Source organism: Dermacentor andersoni, chromosome 10 (genome assembly GCF_023375885.2).
Source record: "Dermacentor andersoni chromosome 10, qqDerAnde1_hic_scaffold, whole genome shotgun sequence".
NCBI lineage: Eukaryota > Metazoa > Arthropoda > Arachnida > Ixodida > Ixodidae > Dermacentor > Dermacentor andersoni.
Window position 1 is genome coordinate 52,356,163 of NC_092823.1, and position 25,109 is coordinate 52,381,271.

General features: G+C 45.6%; 1 protein-coding gene across 6 annotated transcripts in view; it reads right to left on the minus strand.

The window, feature by feature from the left end:
* Window positions 1-25,109, minus strand: part of RyR (Ryanodine receptor) — a 314,977-nt gene that overhangs the window by 197,823 nt on the left and 92,045 nt on the right. For all 6 annotated transcript variants that reach the window (XM_055062325.2, XM_055062323.2, XM_055062324.2 and 3 more), the window contains exons 7-22: window positions 24,910-25,015; window positions 24,018-24,111; window positions 21,581-21,655; window positions 17,868-18,024; window positions 15,747-15,869; window positions 15,579-15,626; window positions 13,002-13,123; window positions 12,161-12,288; window positions 10,401-10,465; window positions 10,056-10,191; window positions 9,394-9,501; window positions 8,325-8,443; window positions 6,242-6,378; window positions 3,641-3,879; window positions 1,467-1,659; window positions 353-563 (exon numbers count right to left, since the gene is read on the minus strand). In XM_055062325.2, coding sequence (XP_054918300.2) covers window positions 353-563; window positions 1,467-1,659; window positions 3,641-3,879; window positions 6,242-6,378; window positions 8,325-8,443; window positions 9,394-9,501; window positions 10,056-10,191; window positions 10,401-10,465; window positions 12,161-12,288; window positions 13,002-13,123; window positions 15,579-15,626; window positions 15,747-15,869; window positions 17,868-18,024; window positions 21,581-21,655; window positions 24,018-24,111; window positions 24,910-25,015 — 2,061 coding nt within the window. The remainder of the gene's footprint in view (window positions 1-352; window positions 564-1,466; window positions 1,660-3,640; window positions 3,880-6,241; window positions 6,379-8,324; window positions 8,444-9,393; window positions 9,502-10,055; window positions 10,192-10,400; window positions 10,466-12,160; window positions 12,289-13,001; window positions 13,124-15,578; window positions 15,627-15,746; window positions 15,870-17,867; window positions 18,025-21,580; window positions 21,656-24,017; window positions 24,112-24,909; window positions 25,016-25,109) is intronic.

Genomic DNA, 25,109 nt, shown 5'->3' on the forward strand with positions numbered 1-25,109 from the left:
AAGCGTCATCAAAATAGGTCTAGTGGATGCTGAGAAAAAACAATTTCTGCGTTCACGTCTATTTACGTAGGATGCTCCCATTATTGTTTATATTTTTTTTTTCTGCCGGCGGTAATGCTCGATGCTCGAGTCATAGATGAGGCGCACTCGGTGCTCGGTTGTGACTGATTATGTGGAGCTCGAGTTTCGGTCCGTGGGGCCATAGGACCCAGGACACCGAAGCAGTGCGTTCGCTGGAGCTGTCCCCGAAACCAGAGCACCGATTGCGTGCCACACTCAACTGCCCCTAGCCTTCAATAAATGTTCCGTATGACGTTGCGCATCAACCTATAACCACAAAGGATGCGCTTACGTTGGACGTGTCTACGGGTGACGGCACGAAAACCACGTCGTCAGCAATTTGCGCCGGCCCGAACAGGACTCCCTTGGGCACGTCGCCGAACTGGAAGCACGGCTCGACGGCGAGCACCTGCTGCGGCAGCAGGGCCTCGACCAAGGCCGAGTGGCCGTCAGGAGGGCCGTACCGGAGCTTGCCCTGGTCTCCGCCGAGCAGGAATCGACAGCTGCGAACCAGAGGCCGGCTCGTAATGCAGGTTAAGGATAATACTAAAGAGAAACACTAAACCCACTCACTTTTAAAGTGTCATTTGAAAACTCTATTGCCGTTAATTACGCCATCTATATTGATTATTAGAAGAGAAAATGAAGCTCAAAGTTCTTTTTTTTTTGTGTGTGTGTGCCAAAGCAGCAATGCTGGGACGTCTTTGGGAGGACGAGGAGTGTTGCTCGCGGCAGGTGGACGCAGCCTTGCAAAAGTTTCCGGCAAACTGCTCCGCTCTAGCGCCACGTATCAAACGCGGTACAGTCTGAAGCCCGTCACAATACTTGTGGCAACTCTGACCCTGCATCGCATACCTCTGTACGCGATACAGGGCCGGAGGGTACCTCTAACTAGCCAGTGATTTAGTGCCTTGCATGAAACATAAACCAGGTAACAAGATCAGCTTCGTACATAGCTAGTATACAAGGACACAGGTGTGGCTGATATTTATGAAGAGGAGCATCTCAAATGACCATACATAATTTACGCATCTGTGTGTGGAGCGAGGCGTTAAGGGAAGAAGTTGCCACAGTCGAACTCTGAACTGAAATGAATACCCACAGAGAATTACTTGTACTCGAATGCAACAAACATTGAACAAATCATTTTCACAATCGCAAAGCGGGCTTTCCTGCGAAGCTGTTGCCCTGCTAATGGCAGCGTAGTAATTTTCACAAGCGTGTAAAATGTAGGTATTGCTCTCGCGATGAAACCACGCGCAAGAGACAAGCGGCATCATCATGTGCGTCTTCGTATTCACTTGAACGGGTGACGGGTGCCGCCATGTTCTGGGCAAATGTGCAGCACAGAGAAGCGCACTTGCGAAATAGGAAAACGCTTTACCGGAGATGACAATGACGATTACCTCACTTTCGCCGAGAAACTGATCGCCGGGTAGAACATGCCATCGGTGTTGAAGCTTCGGAAGCAGCCCTTCACCTTGATTCCGTTCACCGTGAAGCTGATCACCGGCACGTTCAGGTCGATGATGCACCCAATGACGTCGCCCTTACGAATGTAGGGTGGTGAAGACGACCTTACCGTGTTGCAGCGACCCCCTGCGCGACAGATAAACGCCACACTGACGTGCCCAGTTTCTATATGGTAGTAGCATACGACACTGACTGCAACAGCAATAGAACACTTGGAACAACAGGCCAAGATGTATTAGGTGCACGCTTTCATATCTCTGAGGGTGCGTTTTTCTAAAGATTTGTGTAAAACAGACAATGTTGCAACACTGAGTGTCTTCGGCTTTACCATTGATGCATGCGTGGTAAAGTATTTTATTTAGAGCTTTGTTCAAGAATATTTGTCAATTAGGCAATTTAAAAATGTGATCAATCGGTAAAATTGTGTTTGCTCTAGCATGCGACCCAGATAAAGCGGCATCATTGCAAGCGTGCGAAGAGCTAATCGTGGGGATCTTGTTCAAATCAAAACAAGAGGAGTGTGTGAGCCACACGTTGCCTCAAGCGAAAGGTCATGAATTCGAAAACATCACCGCTTCCGCCCTGCAACTCTGTGATCACCTGTGAGAAACACGACATGGTGATCGCTAATGCACTGTGTTCCGTTCATGCTGCAAAATGTGGAACGGTAGAGGGAAGAACTGCGCAGTAGTTGGCTGCAAAAGTAGTGACTGGCATGTTAAGAAATGGGCAAAATCTGTGTGGCCAAGTTCACGGGCCGTTGCTACACAAGAATGGCCTGCGTTGCCAGCTCTTTCGTTGCACAACTTTCCTCGAGGACCCCCCCCCCAAAAAAAAAAAAAAACTAATGCGCCAGCATTGTATCGCTAACCTCCAAAGAATGAAGTTTAACCCCAGAACGTCGGCAAGAGTGCGCAGCGCTCATTACACTGTGACAAAGGGAATAGCGCCGCTTCCTTGCATAGTAAGTTCCACGTACGTCATCTGCACACATCTACGCTAACTCACAATAAAAATGACTCCCACTCTACCGGCCGCATATCGAGAATAAGTGATTGGTGATTAAGTGAGCAAATGAGAGCGCACTAATGCTAAAAACTGAACGTTTCGTGACGGTTCACAGAGTAAGCGAGTGACTAGCGATTATATGTTCTTGCTACAAGTTATTACAAAGTAGAGAACGTCTGCGTTTCAAGCACTGCACACGAAAAGAACAAATATGCCGCAACTGAGCCCGTCCACGATCGATTAGACAGAAAATAACTAAACGATCAGATATATAGGCGAGGAACGTTACTGAGCCTCTAAAATGAGAAGCTGCAGTTTCAATGTGATCGGCAAGCAAAGAACGTAGAGCAAAAGACGCAGTTCCTTATTTAATTTAGAAGTGGAAAGTTTGGAGTGCTTTCAATACATTCCTCGTAGTTTTAGTGCTCGCACCATTTCGCAAGGCTAATGAGCTCCCAAGCGCTTACATGTTCCCTGAAGCTATGGCTAAGGCTTCGTGTCGTCCACCCAGCCACTGCCTAGTATATGCGCCGGAACAGAGGTTTGCGAAGCCGCGCCGGCGTCATGCACATCCATTGGAGACACGGAGGCAACAGAGACAGCTGAGGCAAGTAATGGACGCGTTACGACGTGATAAAAAATGAAGGTACCCAGGGGATCGCCGTGAAAAGGTTCCATAGCAACCTATCTTCGAAGCTCACTGGTATGTACAGACTTTTTTACGATGGCTGCGACGCCAACGTCTTGGTCTGTGACAACTGAGCGGCGAAGCATTGCGCGCAGTCGCGTTCCATATATGCTGCAACACGATCCTCGTTCTCGAAGGACCTCCAACCCTGCACGGTGGCGCCGACATATACCTGGTAAAAATTGGCTTAATAAATACCTGCAATCGGGACGGTGGTGAGTTGTCAAATATTTTGTATGTCGTCCCCACCGTACACTATTGGGGCCCCTTCAACCACTGGGATAGTGCTACAGCTCACGAACGTGGCTGTTCCTGCCGCTTCCGTCCTTATTCAGGACATCCCGAGCAGGCGATAGCCCTAGGCCAGTTCCAAACATTGCAGCGCCAATCGAAGAAGCGTGTGTCGCTTACCTGTCCAGAGGCAGGCGCCGTCGAAGCCGAACGAGTAGAGGTCGTCTCCGAGTCCGTTTCCACCCCACTTGGACCCTCCGCCCGGGTAGGGCACGTAACCGGCCGTGTTGGCCCAGCCGATGCGCAAGTGGGGATCCAGGTGGCTCACTTGCTCGCAGTGGTCCACCATGGCCTCATAGTACCAGCGCCTGAACAGTGCCGCCCCCTCGACCTTGCCAACGAAAATGTTGGGCTGCATGCTGTAGAGACAAAAAATAAAAATGTTACATTTATTGCGGGGGTCTTGCGTTCAATTACCCCGATCTGCGTATGAGGCACGCCGTAGTGGGTGGACATGGGAGACATTGGGAACCTTCATTAAATTAAAGAAATGATAAAAAACGAAAATGGAAGTTGATGAAAAAACCACTTGCAGCAGGTGGGGAACCATACCACGTCTTTGCATTACGTGTGCGATGTTCTACCGATTGAGCTACTGCGGCACCATTCTCTCCTCCAATTTCTGGGGGTATTCATTCAGAAATAACCCTGGGAGTGTTAGCCAGCACCACCACTCACAAACCTTAGCGGCGGATGCGGACCATCCTTTCCGCCGCAGGCGTCACGAGCACGTGATCCTTTAGGGTGAAGGCAACTGGTCAATAAACCCACGCGTGCTACCTGATGGCAGCAATGTTAGCGGATTCGAAACCCTCGTTATGTAATGCACGAGAAGAAATACACACACACACACACACGCACACACACACACACGCACACACACACACACACACACACACACACACACACACACACACACACACACACACACACACACACACACACACACACACACACACACGCACACGCACACACGCACACACACGCACACACACACACACACACACACACACACAAACACACACACACACACACACACTGGACTGGCTTCCCACACTTCACACACATACACTTTTTCCACTTTGATACTCCTTATGCTAACGCATTAACGCGTGCTGTGCACTGTGCATTGGATTAAAGAATCCCAGGTGGTCGAAATTAATACGGAGCCCCCGCTGCGTCGTGCCTCATAATTATATCGTGATTTTGACACGTAAGGCCCCAGAATTACGAAAAAGAATTATATCGCTGTGGTAAATCGTCAATTCAAATAGGGTGTAACCTTTTCGTCAAGTGCGGCGTTGCCGCCATCATCCCAATAATGCACCCTTAGGCGTATTGAGCGAACTATGCCTTTTCTACATCCTCAAATGCGCTATTCAGGATATGGATTATATCGTTAACTTTACACCTTATTAAAAATTATAATATAATGAATGAATCAATACTTTATCTGTACCAGCAAGTTAGGAAATGGACCCCCCCCCCCCCCCCCGAAAAAAAGAAACGCTAGAAAAGTGGCTTCAGCACCCCTGGGGCATACATGCTACATATATGCAAAACAAATACAGGTATGTTAGCTGCAGGGGCCGCACGCAGATTCTATATATGCCAGCAGGCAATGGTGAAATAGCATTTGAAAAGGACAGAAGATATAATATGTAATACTGGGTAATAAAAGATCTACAACAAAATCGCACACACAACGAAATGCAAACAGGTCAGGTATTAGGAATCAGTAATTTCTTAATATCTTTATTATACTTTGAAGAAAGCGGAAGACCAAGTAGCAACATTGTGGAGAGCGCGTCATACTTCTTTAAGGTTTTGGGCAATGAATACTATTGGTTCTGTTCGCCATAGTTTATTACACGCGGAAGTAACCATTTATTTGCCTGTCTCGTAGAAGTATAGATTGATGTACGCGTGTTATTTTAGAGAGAGCCTTAAGATGTTAAGAGACACTTGGGAGAGAAAATCTGAGGGAATATAATAATCGGTACTGAAAAATAAATACCACACGAAGGACATTTTGCACTCAACTGGACTGAACTGGAATGGACTGGAAAACTCTATGACGGTCCTTCAGGATGCGCTTAGCGCGTAGCGGTGGTCTACGACGTAGGGACTGACTCAATAAAAAGGTTATACTTATGAATTCTTTGACACCAGCAAGTCTTGTTGCTCACGTTGAAAAACTAGCCGCATATTATTGTTGGTTTTAGATTTGGTTGACCCATAGCAGGCGACGGTAATTGAGATGACAGCGATATATCGCATGGTAAACGATTACTTTAAGCTTGGGTTGAAGTTAATTAGCGACATTTCGAGAAAAAAGAAACCTACAGCGCGTGACATCTTTGATGCAATGTACCTGATATAAGGCTCGTTTTGTACAGCACTATACGTACACCATTATAGGCTGAACGGTGCAAACCGTTTTACAGTGAGCGCCGTGTTATCCAGAGCGGCACTTTCTTCGATGCGTGGTTACTGACACGCTGCTACGGCGAAATGCTCGTTTTCATTTGTCCTCTTTGTTTTGCAGGTTACGCTCAACGCAAGTACATCTTCATATTTAAACTTCACTCCCAAACTCGCCAAAGTACGCACAGCTAACTCGAATGAGAAGGTCACCCAAAATTCACATTCTACTTTATTTTATTTGCCTATGGGTCCTACGTTACTTTCCTGCGGTACGGATAGTTGCGGGGTCCTCACCTGGCCACGTGATCGACGAGACGGGTCTGCAGCAGCAGGTTCTTGCCGGGAAGCAGGTTGTCGCAGATGTTGTTCTGGCTGCTGCGCACAGCCACACCCTTGCCGGTGACGCAGAGGGAGCACAGGACGTCCAGCACCTGCGGTGGTTTACGCGAGCATGCTGAGGGCGTACTCTAACATGAGGCAAGTAGAAGATGGAGAATTGAGCCTTTCGACCTTTCAATGCGTACAATTTCAATGAAAGCTGCTCTGAATAAATAAACGAAAAACGGGGTTACTACAAGAAACGCGACATTATTTTTAAAGCTTTTGGCTTTCTGTGGGAACTAACTGCTGCGTTTTTCTTCTAACTGCTTTATTGCGCGAGCATTAAGATTGTCAAATCGGGAAAAAAGTGTACATGTTTAAAGTGCTGGCGTTTGGAGAAACTGCACGAGGTTCCGCCCTGGCCCTCGAGGCAGGAGTGTTCGAAGTAGAATTATCGGTTGGCTCTCGCGTACGGGTAAAGCACATCTCCGCTGAATTCCGACCAGCTCATCTACTTTGACGTGTGCAGAAAAAGCTCTGTACAAGAGAGTTGTCGCATTACGTTCCGATCGAATGTCGCAGCTGGGGCCGGTAATCACACCGACGACCTCGTTGTCAGCAGCACAACGCCATTGCTACTAAGCCAGCGTGGAGAGTTTTATCTTATACTAGTCTGTTGCTGTGGCTCTTAGCCTTCTTCAACTCTTGGGGCCAAATTCGCAAAGCCTCTTCGTACGTAAACGGGCGTTGCTATTAGAAATGGAAATGCGTCCATGGAAGTGGGTCACTGGGGCGCGTATCGATGCCGCAACCCCAAGCTCGTCAGCACTACACAATGGCCACTGGGCCGCTGCATCGGGTTCCATTCTAGTGTAAGTGCCTTTCTTTAAAAAAAAAAGATCGGGCCCTAATTTCTGAGTCAGGCCACGCACAATGTTTAGGAACAGCAGTGAGTTCGTATACGGGTGAACTATTGGGCGCGCATGAGCACAAGAGTCGGCAACTCGCCATGTTTACTAGGGAAACATTAGGACAATATAGTGCCACGTGGAACTCTGTGTGGGTTCCCGTGTTCCGTATTTAATGGGTCGACTTCGGGCCTTTGCACTTCCAGAGTGAATTATTCGCGTTCGAGTCGTGTTACTGGTGGTAGTTTTCTCGCTACTCATACGTTACCTCGGCTGTGCGCCAGCGGCCACAATATGTATACATGCGTGGCTACGAAGCCGGGATGCAGAGCAAGATGATGTGGGTTCGATTCTCACCTGTGACAGTCGCATTCCGTTGAGGATGAAATGTAAGAACGCTCGAGTGCCCTGCTTTGGGTCGGAGCTCAACAAATTGAGAAGCCTTAATTACGGCATCCCCGATAATTTAGTTTGTAAACCCCGTAATTTAAATTAAATTTCAATTTATGCAAGCTCACCCTGTCATTCAGGTAATTTCTGTCACACCAGGCTCGCCAGGGTTACTCCAGTCCGCATGGAGAAAGAACCTTACTACCAAAACATTTGCGTGCATTGAAATGTTATGAATTAGGATTTACGACAAGCTTTTCGGTGCGCTGTGTATTTGGATAAAGTTCCAGTGAGAATCTCAGCGTGTCTACTGGCCAAAAAAGTACTACTGCCAATCTGCTCATTTGTTCGACGCGGTCATTTTTCACTTGATCATAAACTTGCAGATATACACCTGTGGCATACCAAGGCGCAGGATGCCATAACCTTGAATCCAGCGATCAGGTGTTCGAGGCTGGCTCTAGCATCATTTTGTCTGTGACTCGATGTGCAGTTCCACATTGCCGGAACAGGACCATCCTTCTATGGTATACCCATGATATAATTGTACTCCATCGTGACAAATTGATACTTGTGAAACAATAACGTCACCTGCTTTGTTCTATACATTTACGATTGAGGCGCTTTTTTTTTTGATGGCTGAAAATTTAAAAGGCTGCTCGATAACGATACTGTGAAGAGTCGCCACTGTTGGATGAACTAGACAACGATCCTAAATTGCTGCAAGGAGATAATAACGGCGGCACCGGCATATTTACCTTTGGATCACGTCCATGCTTTTCAAGGAGAGAAATGATGACTTTGATGTGATCTTCTTTGAGAATATTGAGAGCTTCAGGGCTGTCAATCAGCACGCAGTGCAATACATCCAACATGCCTGAAGAAAGAAATGTGATGAATATGTCGTGAGGCGGAGCGCTATCTCCTCCGCGGGAGAAAAAAACATAAGGAAGTAAAACGGAACAATATTATAAAGAAATACACATATGTCTTGAAATCACTTTTTTTTTTCAAGGCAAATTAGTAAAAAAAATTTTTAACACAGATGCTACAGCTCCGGAAATGTGAACAGATACGAAGAAACCCCTGTTAATACGCGGCAACTGCAGTGACTGAATTCATTCTGCAAAATCATGTTTCGCACGATAAAGATTTGATACACGCAAGACAATACTTTTACTGTGAGCGATATTCATAAATATGTGGGTGGACCTAGATAACCAAATATGTTCTTTAGCAGTCTATAGGGGGATGCTCACGCATAGAGAGACGCTTACATCGGGATGGATATTCACAACGAAAGTACAGACTGTGCTCGACTTTTGAGACCGGTGCTGTGTATCGCGTCAGAGGTACGTGCCAGAGAGACGGCCACTGCGACAACAAAAGCTAGGGCAGCGCTCACAATGGATGCCCCCATTAACAGTGCAAGTGCGTTCCTTGCGGTTTACGAGCCTGCAAGACAAGCTGTGACAAGAGAGGCTGCGACATTCGTTCGTGTGGCCCGCGATGTTCGTTCGCAAATAACGTGTGTCCACTCATTTCTTTCCTTTCCTTTGTTCTTGAACTCATTCTGCACCAACTCTCCGTGCAGGGAGCAAACCGGACACCTTTCTGGCTAACCTCTCTGCCTTTACCCTCTTTTCTCTCCTCTATCGAATAAACGTCCCCATTGTACCCACATATTACAAGCTCGCAGGGAAATTTTGGACATGAACACAGACAGCTATCCAATGCACATTTAATGTACAAAGGTCTCCGTTCAGGAGATAGTGCAATTACTGTCATTGTGAACCTCTAAACAGCGTCAATATAAATACTGTTTACCTGTTCCTTCGGAGGCTTGTTGACTGCTCAGCCGGCTGAACAACCAGTCTAGTCTATGTGGTTGGGCGAACTGAGCGCAGTTGGTGTGGTTTCCCTTGATGATGGCAGCTGGAGAGTGAGAACACCAAAAGAAGCGTTGAAGACGCCAGGCACACCGCAAATACAGCGGAGATTTATGACACATTCTACTGGTCGTTTCCGGGCGCTCCTGCGAAGCTTGAAAGGTCGCTTAACAACGTAACTAAGCTTTACTGTGGCAATAAAAATGCTCATCTACCGGTGAAAATTACGGAATAATCCTACTAATCATATTTTTTATCCGTAATACAGCTGCATTGTTTTTTTACATGATAATCAGAGCGCTTTGAATGCGCTCTCAGAAGACCAGTTGAATGTGTCGTAAAATTGACTACTTCCTCGCTTAACAAATTGATTCATGATCATAGAGTCTAAAGGGCGTAATGGACATTTAAGCAATGAAAATTCACTGCTTAGGCCAGCGCTGTAATTGAAGTTGTTTAAGTGCTGCGTACAATAGAGGTAAAGAACTAGCAAGGTTCATTAGATATCCGAATGAAAGAGAAACCTGCACGCAGCGTTGCTCTCGTATTCTTAAGCCAGTCTTGTTCACAAAGAAATTGAAGTACTTTATTCTCACTGACCTAGCAGCTGGTACAGAAAGCCAGATATCGTGTCCCAGCTCTGACCGACGTCCTCGCCTCCCATGGACACCAGGTATCCGGACGTTGTGATCGCGTTGATTTTATCTATCGTTTCCAGGATGAGGTTCAGGATGCCCTGCAGAGAAATAAGGCTTAGGACAAACATTACGCTCTGCCTGAAGAGATAGAAGGAAAATATTCTTGTTAAAGGTTGGTTGCTACCTACAACGCTTTGGCCTAAACTTCCGAAGAAAACGAGAACGCACCGACAGACGTACATAACTGTATACCTCAGATTGCGCTCAGTTATGCAGACACATTTCAGGTAATGAGTGAAACACTTACCTCTTCTTGAAACAAGTCTTGTCTGTTCCTGAGAGCCTTTAGCTTATTTTGCTTTTCTTCGTGCTCTGTAAATGCAGCGAGAAACGTAACGTAGGTTATAGAAAGAGGGAAACAAATCTTAGGAAAATGCCTACAAGTGCGTTTTATGAAACGTAGGAAAGCATTATCCGCCACACCAACGCCGTTTGCCGTAGGATGCATAGCACACATAGTGAACCGTGTCGTACGTACATCACCTCTGATTTTTTTCTATCGTGACGACATTTCGTGATAGTGATGATGAAAACATTACGCTCGCTTTTTTTCTGATGGCGACTGCAAAGGAGCCATGGCATTCATGCACACATGGAAGCATTGCTGTGACAACTGACTTCAGACACGATTGTTTGTTTGTTTTTTGGCCCAAAAGCAAGGAAAGCTGGGATGCGTCCGGCCACAAAACTTATTTTTTGATGTGAGCATAACGGCAAGAGGCCATACAAAAGAAGGAGAAACTCCGCCTAACAGATTTATCTGTGCTGAAATTACTTGTTCACTCTGCTCGGCCAAACACTTTCAAGGAGGTTGCTGCGTACCAACACGACCCCTGCATTGACGGTTAATTCCTGTGCCTCAACTAACAGCTTACAGCGTTACGCAATTTATCGATTCATATGGATGTTTACTAGTGTGGTTTGTTGAATATAAAGATCCTGCAGTGAACTGCCAAACTCTCCAGGTTTGTACGTCTGTGGTCGAGAATTCTGCGTACGAAACTTCTTTAGCGGTATCACTACAAAATTAGGAAAAGTGATTTGTGTTCATGCATCAGTAAATTTCGATCAGCTATTGTTCCCTGGTGCGCGGTTGCCTACTCATCGAAGAGAAGTTCTGGTACAATTTACTTGGCGGCTTTGTTTGTCTTCCCAAAGCAAGACACTTGTAGTATTCGTGCAAGCAGCTGAATTCGCTAAAGTGGTTCACGAGAATGCAAGAAATGAGAGATCAGTGCGTATTTTCGTCCAGAGAATAGAAAACTTGTAGACATATTCACTTATCTCAGAATTTCATTGGATCAACTGACTGCAGAGACACTTACATTTTGCAAATGAAAAAGAGCTACAGCTTTTTGCCACGACATATTTTGGATTGTAGCATAAACTGATACATGATGTCTAAAGTCTCTATACAGCGTTCCATGCGTAGCAGGGAACGCCGTGGAACGCTACGAAAGTAGTGAGATCATATGGGTATCAGTGAGCATGTTCTTACAGAGTGGTTCTTATTGATCCGCGACACATTCTACGGAAGAATTACTTCATATATTGCAACTACTACTTGTGTAACCTTAACTTGTGTAAGTTAATTTCAAATTACGCATTGTTTATGTACTTTTGTGCGCCGTACTATATTTTTGTCGCGAGCACAAAAGGTTCACTGTGAGTGCTGGCGGCAGAAAAGTGTCACTCTGCTTGTTCGGTGCTAAGCATGTTCATATTTACAATGTCTTCTATGTCACAAATACGTCATATTTGTCAACATTAAAACAAAGAACTTAATGTCACATCTAACTACATGACACATACCTAAATTTTGCTTTCATATGTGACGCACAAATTCTTGGCCGCGATTGCGAGCAGCTAGAGAAGTCTCCCTACCTTCGTAGCGTATTAGGCTATGCATGAAACAGAGTACAGACACTTCTGACGAATTCCCCATATGCATAAGCATTATCCTGCTTCGTGTTGTGGTCAAGGGTAGTCAAGACTTGTAACACCGACCGATGTCGTCTTCCGGCTGGACGAAGTAGTTGATGAGGTCCTCGAAGCACATGATCATCTCGTCCTGGTCGATGGTGCTCATGGCAGACTCCTGCCTACCGGCACCACTTTGCATGGCGTCCAGGTTTCTGAAAGAGAGGAGGTAATGGTTTCCCTCAATATAAGCGAGCCAAGAAAGGAGAACAAAAAGTAGGCTCGTGCAGAACATGCCATACACTTCACGCTACACCGAATTACATGATGAATAATCATCTGTTTCTTTTTGATACATGCCGCACCACGTTTTTGTCGTGAATGCGAGCAGTGAGGACTCTCTGTATAGTTTGGGACAACTTAAAAATATAAACAAGCTCCACCAACAAAAACACTGTGCAGTTGCCCTTCACCTCTGAAAGAAAGCCGAGCCGGTTAGAGTGCACTCAAAGCTAAATGAATTTGCTCTGATAATGCAAGGCCTAGGATAATTGGAGAATAAAAACTCGCTATTTCAGGCTAAGATGTATCTGGCTGAGCACTGTTATCAGGGTCAGCCACAATATTTGCCCAGGTCGTTCAGGTTTCTTGCAGAAACCAGTGACACAATGACGGGACAATACGGAGAAAAAAATCCGTAATAAACGCACAACACAACCTCACGTCACGAAAATGAAAGAATCTAATTGGCTGTCGCTTCTATGCAGATTATGTTTGAGTTGGAGAGCGTACACATATAATCTTATTCTGATGTTGTCACCGAGTGTAGCTATGGTAACATTGCCTGCTATGCATGAAATGGTGTACAGGATCCTTTCACAACGATTTCTTCGTCTAGACGAGCTAGCACTACTTCGTGTGCACTTACACGATAAACTTGTTGAAGAGTGATCCGCATTTACGGATGACGCGCGCAGTGCGGGATTCCTCCACCTGGGCGCGGCTGAACTCGAGGCCGTCGTCCATCTTGCCTTCTTCGGACATAATGGCCTGCGCGCAGCCAAAACACGACATCGTACAGGGACTCTTCCATAAAAACATGATAAGGCGAGAGCACGACGCTGCTGCTTGGGAATGCAGTTATTCACCAACACTACGCTGCGGCAACTGCAAAGTTGTGCGGTTGCAACTGCATGTGCGCGAATCGTCACTGTGGCATGCAGTGAGTTCGGAAATCCGTAAATCCCTAGAAACCTAACAGGAGGTGAAGCGCAGCCGAAGTAGGCCTGAACTCATGGCAACGATGACTAATACAACACTGAACTTCTGCTTATTGCAATTGACGAAATAAAAAATCTGATGCCAACTTAGGACTTCTTATGAGCTGTGAATGCGAAAGCGTTAATGTCCAAGTGAACAGCGCTGAGCGAGGGGTCCTTCGAGTTTTGCGCTGCGACTAATGTACCATAGCGGTACGTGCTGCCCTAGCCAGCAAGCAGTAGTAGCCCGTGGTGCCAACGCCGAATGCCGCCCACGTGGCATTGCCCCCACCCCTTACGCAACACCTGGCGCGCTATCGCGACAGCAGTTGTTCCCATTGACCCGTTCTGCCAACGACTGGCTCGCTCAAGGAGCGCTCACCCGAAGAGCGAGAGCGAGGGTAACGCGGCGACGCGGCAATGCGTTCGCGCCTCACGCGACACCTGGAGTGCTATGGTGCAGCAGGTGTGCCCTTTCCCGGCCGGTCTCGAGGGGCGCACGCGCTCCCCTAGAGACCGGCCGTGGCCCTTTCGCCCGCTCTGCTGCATCAAGGCGCGTTCGTGACGTGGCGTCGCAGTCAATGGGAATGCGAGTTTAGGTCCCGTTTCGCTGCCACAGATGACAGACGTCGGCTTTCTCGATCAAGGTGCCATTTGACGCTTTCGCACGAATAAAAAAAAAAAAACAGAAACCGCGAGGGCCGCAGAAACGGTACAACATGGGCGAGTTAATCTAGCTTTTGGCATACAGTGGCGATAAACACCATTCTCTCTTATTTCTTTCTGTGCTCCTTTCAAATGGCATTTTTTTCTGTAATAAATTGTAACAGTGTGCAATGTTGGAAGAGGATTTGGATTCTGGTCTGAAAGACGACGAGGTATATTTGGGACTAACGCTCTTCGGCTCGCGTTGGCTCAGCCATTAGGAAGCTGACTAAATATACTTACTCTTCCTACCGCAAAAAGATATGTAATGTTCCTGATATTCGTATCTCCACAGTGTCTGTCTAATGTAAGTGTGTACAATTGCATTATCTGTGTACACTGTCTTGTATATATATGTTTACTATCGCAAAATTTTGTACATATTGTAAATAAACTTCTTATAAACAGTAAGGTGCTCCGAGTTCGATCAGTTCAGCTGGGCCTTCTAACGTACACATAAATCTATGCAGACGACGTTTGTTGCAGTTCGTCCTCGTCCAAATACGGTCGCATCGCCAGGAAACGAACCCGCCGACCTCGTACTGAGTTTACAAACGCCCTAACCACTAAACTACTGTGGCGGGACCTGCGTCCAGTGCAACTTGCCTAATGAATCTGTGTCGGTCAGCTGAGGTTATAAAAAGGAGAATGTAGAACGAAAGAAGAGGCTCCACGTTAAGTCGTAAAGAGGTTTACTGCTCCTTCTAATACATTCCTAACACTTGAATCTGAGCTTTGGATCCCTACGCATGACCTTTCCTCTTTTACGTATTGTTGGCGCCGATGCGAACTAATTTCGTAGTTCCTTTATTTAGGTGGAGGCAGACCTTGTGAATGTTCAAGTGTTCAAACCTTTTTTTTTTTAAATTCCGACAAAGGAGTACATGTATATGCTAGAAAGGTGCAGAAAGGTATTTGTATGACAAAGCTGGCTCCACTGTTATGCCTGTGAGCAATACCTTCTAAACATTGTTTACGTCTGTCGAGTTATTTTGAGCCTTTGCCCACTCCGACCGGTGAAGCCTTCGCTAGAACAATAACATAAAGGTCACATTGATGAGCTGGTCAATCTAAATCGTGATGGTTTCTGTCTCTGATTTCACAGTCTTGGTAGTAAATTTTAGGTGTATTGCCCAGGAAAGATATCACAAAGCTGTAAACATAATCACAAATAAGCTAGACTCCAAGAAACCTTTTCTTGGTAATGCACACAGAATTGGTAAAAAAAAACAAAACAAAAATTATGGGGTTTTACGTGCCAAAACCACTTTCTGATTATGAGGCACGCCGTAGTGGGGGACTCCGGAAATTTGGACCACCTGGGGATCTTTAACGTGCACCTAAATCTAAGTACACGGGTGTTTTCGCATTTCGCCCCCATCGAAATGCGGCCGCCGTGGCCGGGATACGATCCCGCGACCTCGTGCTCAGCAGCCCAACACCATAGCCACTGAGCAACCACGGCGGGTACAGAATTGGTACTGAACTACGCATGAATAAAGAGAAACATTCACTTCATGCGAAAAATTTGCGCAGCTCACCTGTTTTTCCTCCACTTTTCCAACTCCTCGCTTTTTAGTTTCATACGTCTGAAAAAACGAAAGACAAAGGAATCAGCTACTAGGTTAAACTGAGGTAACCAAAGAGCGCCAGTTATAGAAAACATAAAAGTGGGACTTCCATTTCAAAAGTTTAAGGAATGTTATCACCTTGTACGATAGCCAGAGTCCCGTCTCAAGATGCTGCAGAAACACCGTCGTGTCACCATATTTGATAAGGGGTGATCCAAGAACCTCTTCCTCTTTTTCGTCCAGAACGATCTTCTTGTCGTCCTGATAAGGGAGACAAATGCAGTGGACAGAGCGAGAAATAAAGCCTCTCCCCATAATGCAATTCCTTTGAGTGAGAGTTTCAAGATTAGCGGACTAAAGGTTGGCAGGTGATTGGCAGTGCCGAACGACGCACCACAGCGCACTTCAGTCTCCAAAACGCGCTAATGCTATTCTTTTAAAAAAAGAAATCAGACAAGGTGTATCACATTCTTTCTCGTTAGACGATGCTCGCACGTTAAAATGACGGCGAAACGCGGTAAATACCACCAAAAGTGTGAGCTAAGAATATCGCGCTATCGGAAGAACTTGTGCCCAGACAGGCAAGCAACACACAAATCACAGCCATAGTGGCGAGCGCGGTCCCCGAATCTTATCCCTCGGTACAAGTGCGTCGGCTATTTATGAATGTCTCGCTGTGCAAGTGAATTACGCGTTAACTACAGACGGTAACGCTTCTCTGTACACGGCAACGCATTGCAGCTGTCAGAGTAGGCGGTAACACTTCGCAGTGTCACACGGTAACCCTTCGTAGCAGAAAATAGTTTACTAATGCTTTTTACTAATTTACTAATGCAAAGTTTCTCCGACTGTAGCCAATTTGCACGGTCGAGAGGCCAGTGGAATAGCTCGCCGTTTTCGTGGACCGCTCCCAATGACAGTGCACTCTAAGATTATGAAAGGGAGAAAGGGACAAAGAGAAAAGGGGAAGGGGGAAAATGTCCGGGGTTGTGGTTCCCGCACAAGAACAAATATTCTTTCAACTGGGAAGCTTTCTTTCTGAGAAACCCGTAAGGGTTTTCTTTGTAGCTTCGTGCTACACAGTCGTGTGGATGACAATAACTTTTCCATTCCGTAAACTGTCCTCCACATTGCGGGGTTTTGCAGAAATGATGTGCCGCTCTAAAGCTATGTGCCACACCTCAGGTGATTACGTATGCACAGTTAGGTTCTAGTTTGCTTTCAATCTTGATATCTTGTCAGCCTGCCATTCCCCGTCTTACTCACTATAAGTATAAACACTACCGTACATAATCTGTACATGACCATTCGCTACACAGCATGTATATTAATTAATACAACCGTTCGCTACTAGCCATGAATGCTTCGCGTTACGTATAGGCGTCAACTACAGCTGAGTCTGCCAATTAATTTAAGATAACACTGAATGTAATAGTTGGATTTACAGGATAAGTGGCTTGAAAATATGAAATTCTGGAATTATTATTTTAGAACTAAACGAGGAAGACATTTTGGGTAGAACAGTCACGCAGTCACCAGCGACAGCCCACTTGAAATTGTTGGGATGTCTGTCTGTCCACGTGGAGCACGATAGTGTTCTTGAATGCTGGTCTAATTTTATACCTTCATTTCATATCCATAAGTTGAATAGAATAAAAAACATGTAAGGAATTCTAAGCAAGGTAAAGACAGAGGAAGAGGGGCAATGCTGGCAGTCTGTCTGACGTCTTTCCACTTTGAACCCCGTGTACCAGGTTACATGGCCAAATTTTGCTGAATACCTCCTTTGATCAAGCGTGACCTCGATATATTGCAGCGATGCATCGGTTTCGTAACACTGAGAAGACCTAAGTTTATTGATGCCGTTTAGTAATATATTCAAGGAATGCCTAGTGAAATGCGACAATGCCAAAGAATTGCGAACGCGAGACATTGCCTCTTGTTTTTTGTTTTTCATTTGACCATTGCTATTGCTACCATGAACGAATGTAACTTTTCACTCGCCTACAGCATGGAACAAAATGGCCCGTGACAGATGTTGAAGTCATTTTTAACTTTCCCACCTCACTAGAGGACAACTGAATATCTGCAGCGTGAATACACAAGGCATGAACGAAAACAAACGACGCACACAGATCACCATGTAACGTCGTTTCTGTGCCTTCGTTCTGTCGATTCGCGTAGCACGGGCTCAGCTTTTTGAAAGCAAATGGGAGCCTGTGACTAATCGAGGGCCTTACTACTTTGCGCAACTCTTACCTTGGTCTGCCTGAGACAGAACGCCGTCGCCGCGACGGTGGCGCGCTCTCGCGGCACGAGGCAAACCTCTCGGTTCTCGCCGAAGGCCAGGTATTGGCCCGTCGTGATGTGGTGGATGCGGAGCGGGTAGCCCCAGTTCACGAAGCCGCCCGCCCACCTGCAAGGGAAAGCGAACACGTTGCATTGTCAAACAGCATTGTTCACCTGACAACACCTGACAAATGTTAAGACGTGTTTGGTTGCGACAACAACAGGTGGCGGACATTCGAGGGACGCGCTAGTGTTCCTGTATATGCTCCCGCAGGGAGCAGAGTTGCGCATACCTTTTGCGGCGCCGCTCGCACCGCTATTGGCCGAGCGCGAAAGATGACGTCAAATGATCCGCGCCGCTGCGAAGCCAACTTTACGGGCGCATCGCCGACTCATGCGAACTCGTCGTTTCCGTCAGTACCATCGCCATTGCAATCAGTGGACCGTCGCTCGTGCGTTCAGAGGAGCAGCTAGAAGCTCTTGCATCTTGAATCTTTTTCTATTTGCAGATTTGCTGCTACTAAATAGCAACCACTACTAAATAGTAATAGTAAATAAAGGTAAGCTTTGCTTAAAATGTGCACATGTCAACATTTGAAATGCGCTTAAATCTGTGTCTGCACCGCATGTATCGAAAACGTGCAGCTGTTGTGAACGATGGTTAGTGATAAATGGCGCTCTGTTAACGGTCACTGACATAACTGCAGGCACGATAGCTCTCTTGGCGACGGTCATTAATCGGCTGGTTTCGGCAGCCAAAATGCGCTAAGTGTCCACCTTACGTGTGTGAAGTTTTAAACACTCTTTAAAACATTTCTTGCTTTCTGGCCATGATAAGACAACTTCATATGCATGCTGAAAATCATTGCACTGAGTGACCGAACGATATACCCAGTGGACTTTCTCTTCTTCCTTTAATCTTTCCGTCCCCTTTTCCCTTTCCCCAGTGTAGGGTAGCCAACCGGGCTCAGTCCTGGTTAACATCCCTACCTTTCCTTTATCATTTGCTCTCTCTCTATTGCACCGCTGTTTGTGGCAACGCACTGCGCGTTTGCGAGCGAACTTTGGAGCTGTTCGAGCCACGGGAGTATATTATTTTGGGGAATCGAAGGCGGTCCCACCCCATATTTGTACGTTCGTGTGTGTGTTTGTATATGCGTGTTTACATAGGTACATACAAAGTTTCAGTTGGTTGGAAGCCCACCCCCTCCGGCTGCACGAATGACTCGTTCGAGCGTAGCCTGTATTAACAAGTGCCCTTTGCTAAGCGCCTGCGAACAATTAGCGCTTGTAGCTCGCGACCACCAGAGAAAAAGGCGGAACACCGCGCGGCATTTGGCTCCTGCGCGCGCGAGGAGTGGCTTCGCTGCAGAGCTGGATCACGGCGGCGGAACTATGCGCAACTCTGCTCCCTGCGGGAGCATATACAGGAACACTAGGACGCGCGATCGCCGCGCTGCCCAGGTTGCGACGGCGCATGCGCGACCCGCCTGGCCTGCGTACCCAGTAGTCGAGGTCACGTGATGTGCTGCGGGCGCGAGAGCGAGCATGCGAGCGTGACATCTCGGGACAGTGGGCAAGGTGAGACGGCTTGTGCCTTGATGCGCGCACTCAATATTCGCACTCAAGTGTGGGAGATCAAGTGATCTGCGCTGTTTTGCAGGGACTGACAGTGACTGTGTTGAAGGTGCTTTGGAACAGGCACGTGCGCTGTCCCCTGTCGGTGTTTCTCATCGAGACAGCGTTGTAACCGCGAGTGCTCGCGATCATCGAATGAACTGTGTTAATGTGTGTCTTTGAACGCGTAACAACACTCTTATTTAGCTAGTATGCAAATATTTGATCCAGCCTATGCGGCTCATAAGTCTACTGGTTTTACTTCGAGTAATAATGTAGTGCCTTCCTACTGCTGTCACTGCTTCGCCCATCGAGCGAAACTGCAACTTCTTTAAAACCTCTACCAACCTTTCTATAAAAAACGTCTGTGGTCGCCATGAAAAACCTTTCTCCGCCCCGTTATCATTTATTGAAGCGCACATTCGGTGCCTGAATGATGAATACTCGAACAGTTACTGACTCCATGTTTTCTTGCACATTGCAGAATTTAAACTAGTTGATATACCAAGGCATTCCGCTGAATCGCACTAGCAAGCTGGTGCTGGAAGTTTCCGGCATCAAAGCCGGTCCATGCCATGTTACTACTACGACAAACGCCGAGTGTACTGTTGTCAGCGTCATATGAATCTGCGCTGGACGGTTCGCCTTTCAGCCGAATTTCAACCAATACTTTCAAACTTCGAAGGCCATTATGCTTTACCTGCCGTGGCAGGTAAGGCATGTTGTGGTAAAGCTTGTTTGTGAGACTTCGCGGTGAAAAGACAGTTCGAAAGAAATAACGCTGTAGCCACTCTATCCTGTACTTCTGTGTCATGTCGCGTTCTTCTGCAGCTTTCTTGACAAAACGCCTGCTTGGCTGCACATAATATATTTCGTGACCACATGAGCGATAACGCAAGTTGCCAGGTCCACTACCCGAATTCGGACGGTGGGTGCAGGGAAGGATTCACTTAAAAATAACAAATTACAGTTTTATGACTTTAGTTGGCAGGATAAGCTTCAACGATAACAAAAAACAGCGATATATGTCGCGTTTCTTAGTACTTGGAAAATATGAGCGTTATAAGTGACTGAATTCATAGAGCAAAGAAACAAAACAGCTATACAGTGTTGTGATATTACTCGCCAAAATGTGCTCATTGGTTTATTCCTTAAATAAACATGTGGGATCGAGTTCACTAAGCTCTCCATTGGTAAGTGCTCTTTGCCACTGGCTGGCCGCCTTTGCTAATAATATTTACAGCATGAGCATTGGCTGAAATTTTGCCTTACGAACGATGCTAGCTCAAGAGCGTTTGGTGAATCGGGCGCTGTTCACATATTCTTTGTCCCTTGGTGAATGCTCTGGCTAAGTATAACTGCATGGGGGGCAATGTTTGTAAACCTAGGATTCTTCTAAACTGCATTGCTCAATGCATTTGTGAACCGAGAACTTCAATTTCGAAACAAAAATAACAACAAGATCAAGAATCAAAAACAAAGAAGAATAGAGGCGCGAAGACTCTTAGACAAAACACCAGCGTACGGTCGCGTGTCGAAGTACCTAAGCTCGCGAGTCAGACGCAGAGCAACTTGATCATATTTCACCGATGAAACGTATAGCGTGCGATAACGACAGCGTGCTGAGAGCACGGGTGTATGCGTCACGAGGCGAATGCATTGTAATAGATCGTTACACGAACAATTAAGCCCCTCCTGGCTTGTGTTCCACTAATGTAAAGAGCGAGACACCTGCAAGCGATGCTATGCATAGACCATACCCAAACTTTCATTAAGTTACGACACCATAACGGTCTGCCATGGCAGTGTGTTGCCGCTCGAGGACTAGCGCAGCCAAGGAAGGTAATTCAGACGCGATTGCAGATTAATCACTGACACGGTCATTAAGGCCGCCTTACCGTCGGTACACAGGGTTATTACGATGCAGGCGCGGGCCATACGCGAGGGAATATCGCTGACTTTGTTTGTTTGAGTGCAAGAAAGGCGTATAGGGCCGCAATATCGGCGTTGCTGGGCAGAGTTGCGATGTTATGGAGTAGTGGAGCATAATGCAGAAAAATACTCACTTTGTTCGCACTAACTCGAGCCTCCATAGAGAACGAGCTTGATTCAGGACTGCACCGCCTTCGTAGACAATGATGCTAGGAGATAAAAAAAAAACAATAAAGAAAGAGCAAGAGGGAGAGAGAGTGAAGTTACATAGGAGATATCACTGTAGGCAGATGATGGTGATGATGAATGATGTTTTTATTTCTTTCCACATTGAAAAAGAGGAGACAGGACTAAAAGCTGGGGTACAGCTTGACGAGGCTCCCGCCCCCTTATACGTTTGACAGCAGAGCACTGCAGGAACATCACAAAAGATGCAACACTTGCAACAAAGTAATATTGGAAAACAAATGCACTTTTAACAAAGGAAAAAACCTAGTATGAAATTACACAAAATACATACATACTCATATACAGACACAATTTCGCATTTATGCATATATACACACATTCAGATACATACCATATGCACAAGCAATGCACACAGATCTATTACACATATGAACAGGTGTGCTAACATGCACTCATGACTGTAATATGTGAATAAAAATATTATGACATTCTAGTCTATTTGGCATAACTGACAAAATAGTCTTATTTCTTTATTGGAGTTGCGTAAAGGATCAAAGTCTTCTGGTGCGAGTTGATTAAGTAGAATGGGTACAGTAAGTGTTAATGATTGTTTATCGTAATTGGTCCGAGGTGTGCGCACGTGCCATTCCTCTTAATGCCTAGTATCACGGGTGCTACGGTTAGCTTTTAAGTCAGCCATGTTAAACACAATAGAGTTATTAGACTTCAAGTATGACCTGTAGTTCAAAATTAAACGATTATTGTATAAAGAGAATACAGGCAAGATTTCAAACTTTGAGAACAGATTTGCCGTAGAAAATAAACGAGGGACATTGGCAATGTATCGCACGGCTCTTTTCTGGAGCAAATGCAATTTCGTAAGGTTTAGCTTGCTAGTAGTGCCCCAAACGAGGTTACAATATTGCAGAACTGACAATACTAAAGCATTATAAAGTAAAATTTTAATTTTAACAGGAAGAAAGGATTTCAATCGACCTATGATACCTACAACAGAAGATAGCTTTTTACTTACATTTTCCACGTGATCATTCCAACTTAAGTCTTTAGCGAATGTTACGCCTAAGACAGAGACCGTGTTAACAATTTCTAATTGATCCGTATCTATTTTCATGTTTATTGTGCTTCGTAACTTTTTGCCTCTTTGCATATAGACAGCAACTTTTGTCTTGCGGGCATTTATTCTCAAAAAGTTTCCATCGGCCCAATGTTTAAATTGTCTTAACGCTCTGGTCCCCTGAAGCTGTAGTTCAGTTTCTGACGTAGCAGTGATAAACATTGCTGTATCATCACCATAAGAAATAAATTTTGCCCATTTTGAACTTTGTGGCATATCGTTTACAAACATTATGAACAGGAGTGGTCCAAGGATGCTTCCCTGAGGCACTCCAGCTCTTACAGCCTGAAGACTGGACTTTTCCCTTTCCAACTCTACATATTGTACTCGATGCGATAAATAAGATTCAAAGAGCTCCAAAGCGATACCACGGATACCATAAGCTAGCAGCTTAGAAAGTAAGATTTTATGATTTACAAGATCGAATGCTTTGGAAAAATCTATATATATTCCCATAAGTAATATTTTATTGTTGAACGCTCGTAGAATGGTTTCTTTATGAATTAAAAGAAAACGGGGAAAAGGGCCCTTACGATTGCGAAATATAGGGAAACGCTTTATTTAAAAAATCTCAGCTGTAACCGCACAAACTGCATCACGAAAAGCAGTAGAACGACTGTTGATCAGTTGTATTGATATGAGTTCCTTGCTTCTGGCATCTGTACCCGCAACGTGAAATAAAGATTGAAACTGATTTGATATGATTTCAAACACTACAACGGGACAAGCACAGAAGCTGAAGGGGAAAGAAGTTCAGTAAGAACTTTTTCTTCGCATCGGTGTTGACTTCTTAAAGAACGCATTTATGCCTAAAGAACGAGCACCAAGGGACCGAAGCTGTAATTATCATGGCACACACCCCTTGCGTGAAAACTAGAGAAATATTTTTAGCTAAGGGATCAGGTGGAAAGGTAGAAAGCCATGTGTCTTCTGCTGCCCCATTTCACTTCCAAGTTGGAGCTATAAACAATTAAAACTACTAAAAAATGCTATACATGAAAAAAGAATGTTGTAGATGACTTAATGCCAAACCTAAGCGGGAAGTTCTAAAGCTTAAAATTCAACTGCATGAAAAGTGTCAGCATTTTGAATAAAAATACATTCCAGCTTTATTTGAATAGTTTTCACCTATATAACATTTTCCCTATCACACAGCGGTGCTGTGCAGTTTTTACTGCTCTGAGGCAAAATGCACAGGTTTGGTTGCCCCTCTGGGGGAAGAGAATTCACCAAAAGTGAGCACCTACTTTTGACCGGCCTCCTCACTCCAGTTGGGCGGTATGGTGAGGCACTCGTCACCGCCGTGAAAGAACCTTAGCACTTCGCCGCCGAATACATAACCTGGAGAGTAAACAAGACCGCAAAAAAGAAAAACAACAAAAGAGATTGGGCATCCTTTCAGTTCTTCACAAATTTCCTCTTCTGCTGGAAGGCAAATAGCTGCGGCCGAATCGTCAAAGATTTTCGCGCGTAAGTGGCCTTGGCTAGTGGCCCGTCACCTTCGATAATGATACGGACAGAATAAAGACTGGCTGGAATTGGCTCTTGAGAAACAGTTATACAGTGAGACTATACACTTTGTGAAAGCGGGCCCAGATCTCTGACTGCCTAGTATTCCCGAACTTATTCATCTTCCTTAGATCATGCTCCAGATTGCCAAAATCGAGACAGCTGCTCATATTCAAGACAGCTAACAAGTTCCACCCACGGGACGGTGCTTTATCGCGCTCAATATAAAAAATAAGCAAACCCGCTACTTCATATACATAAAAATAAAATGTTCATTAGGAAGCCTAAGTGACTTATCAGTATAAATGCAGCAATCCTTAATTTCAAAGTACCCAAGGCTGTTATTGTGATTTCAAAGCTGTTAGTGCCACTCTTAGCGTTACATAATAACTTGTCCGTTATTAAGTTAGCGTATAGCCCCTAACGAACCAGTTTTTAAACAAAACTATCCCGACGCACGTTTTAAGGCCAACAGAATACGCAATAAACAAATTCACGTCTTTAGAGTAGCCTACGGATGTTTTACAAACTTTCACGTATCACATAATTGGCGTAGAAGGCTGCTCAGATGGCAAGGCACCTACGCTCCATAAAGTATGGCAGTTGCCTCTGGAGCGGAGTAGTACTCACCAACGTTCTTCGTTCTGCTGGTGCCCGTCCCGAATGGTGCCACTGACCAATGCGTGAGATGAAAGCTGGCGTTCACGATCGTGTCGTCGCCTTCCTTGGCCGTGTGCTGCAGGGATTTCAAACGGTGTAAAATGTAGCTGTTCGTAACCATTTACTCGGCGACCAATTCAGAGAGTTAAACAGCGTTCGATGATAAACTT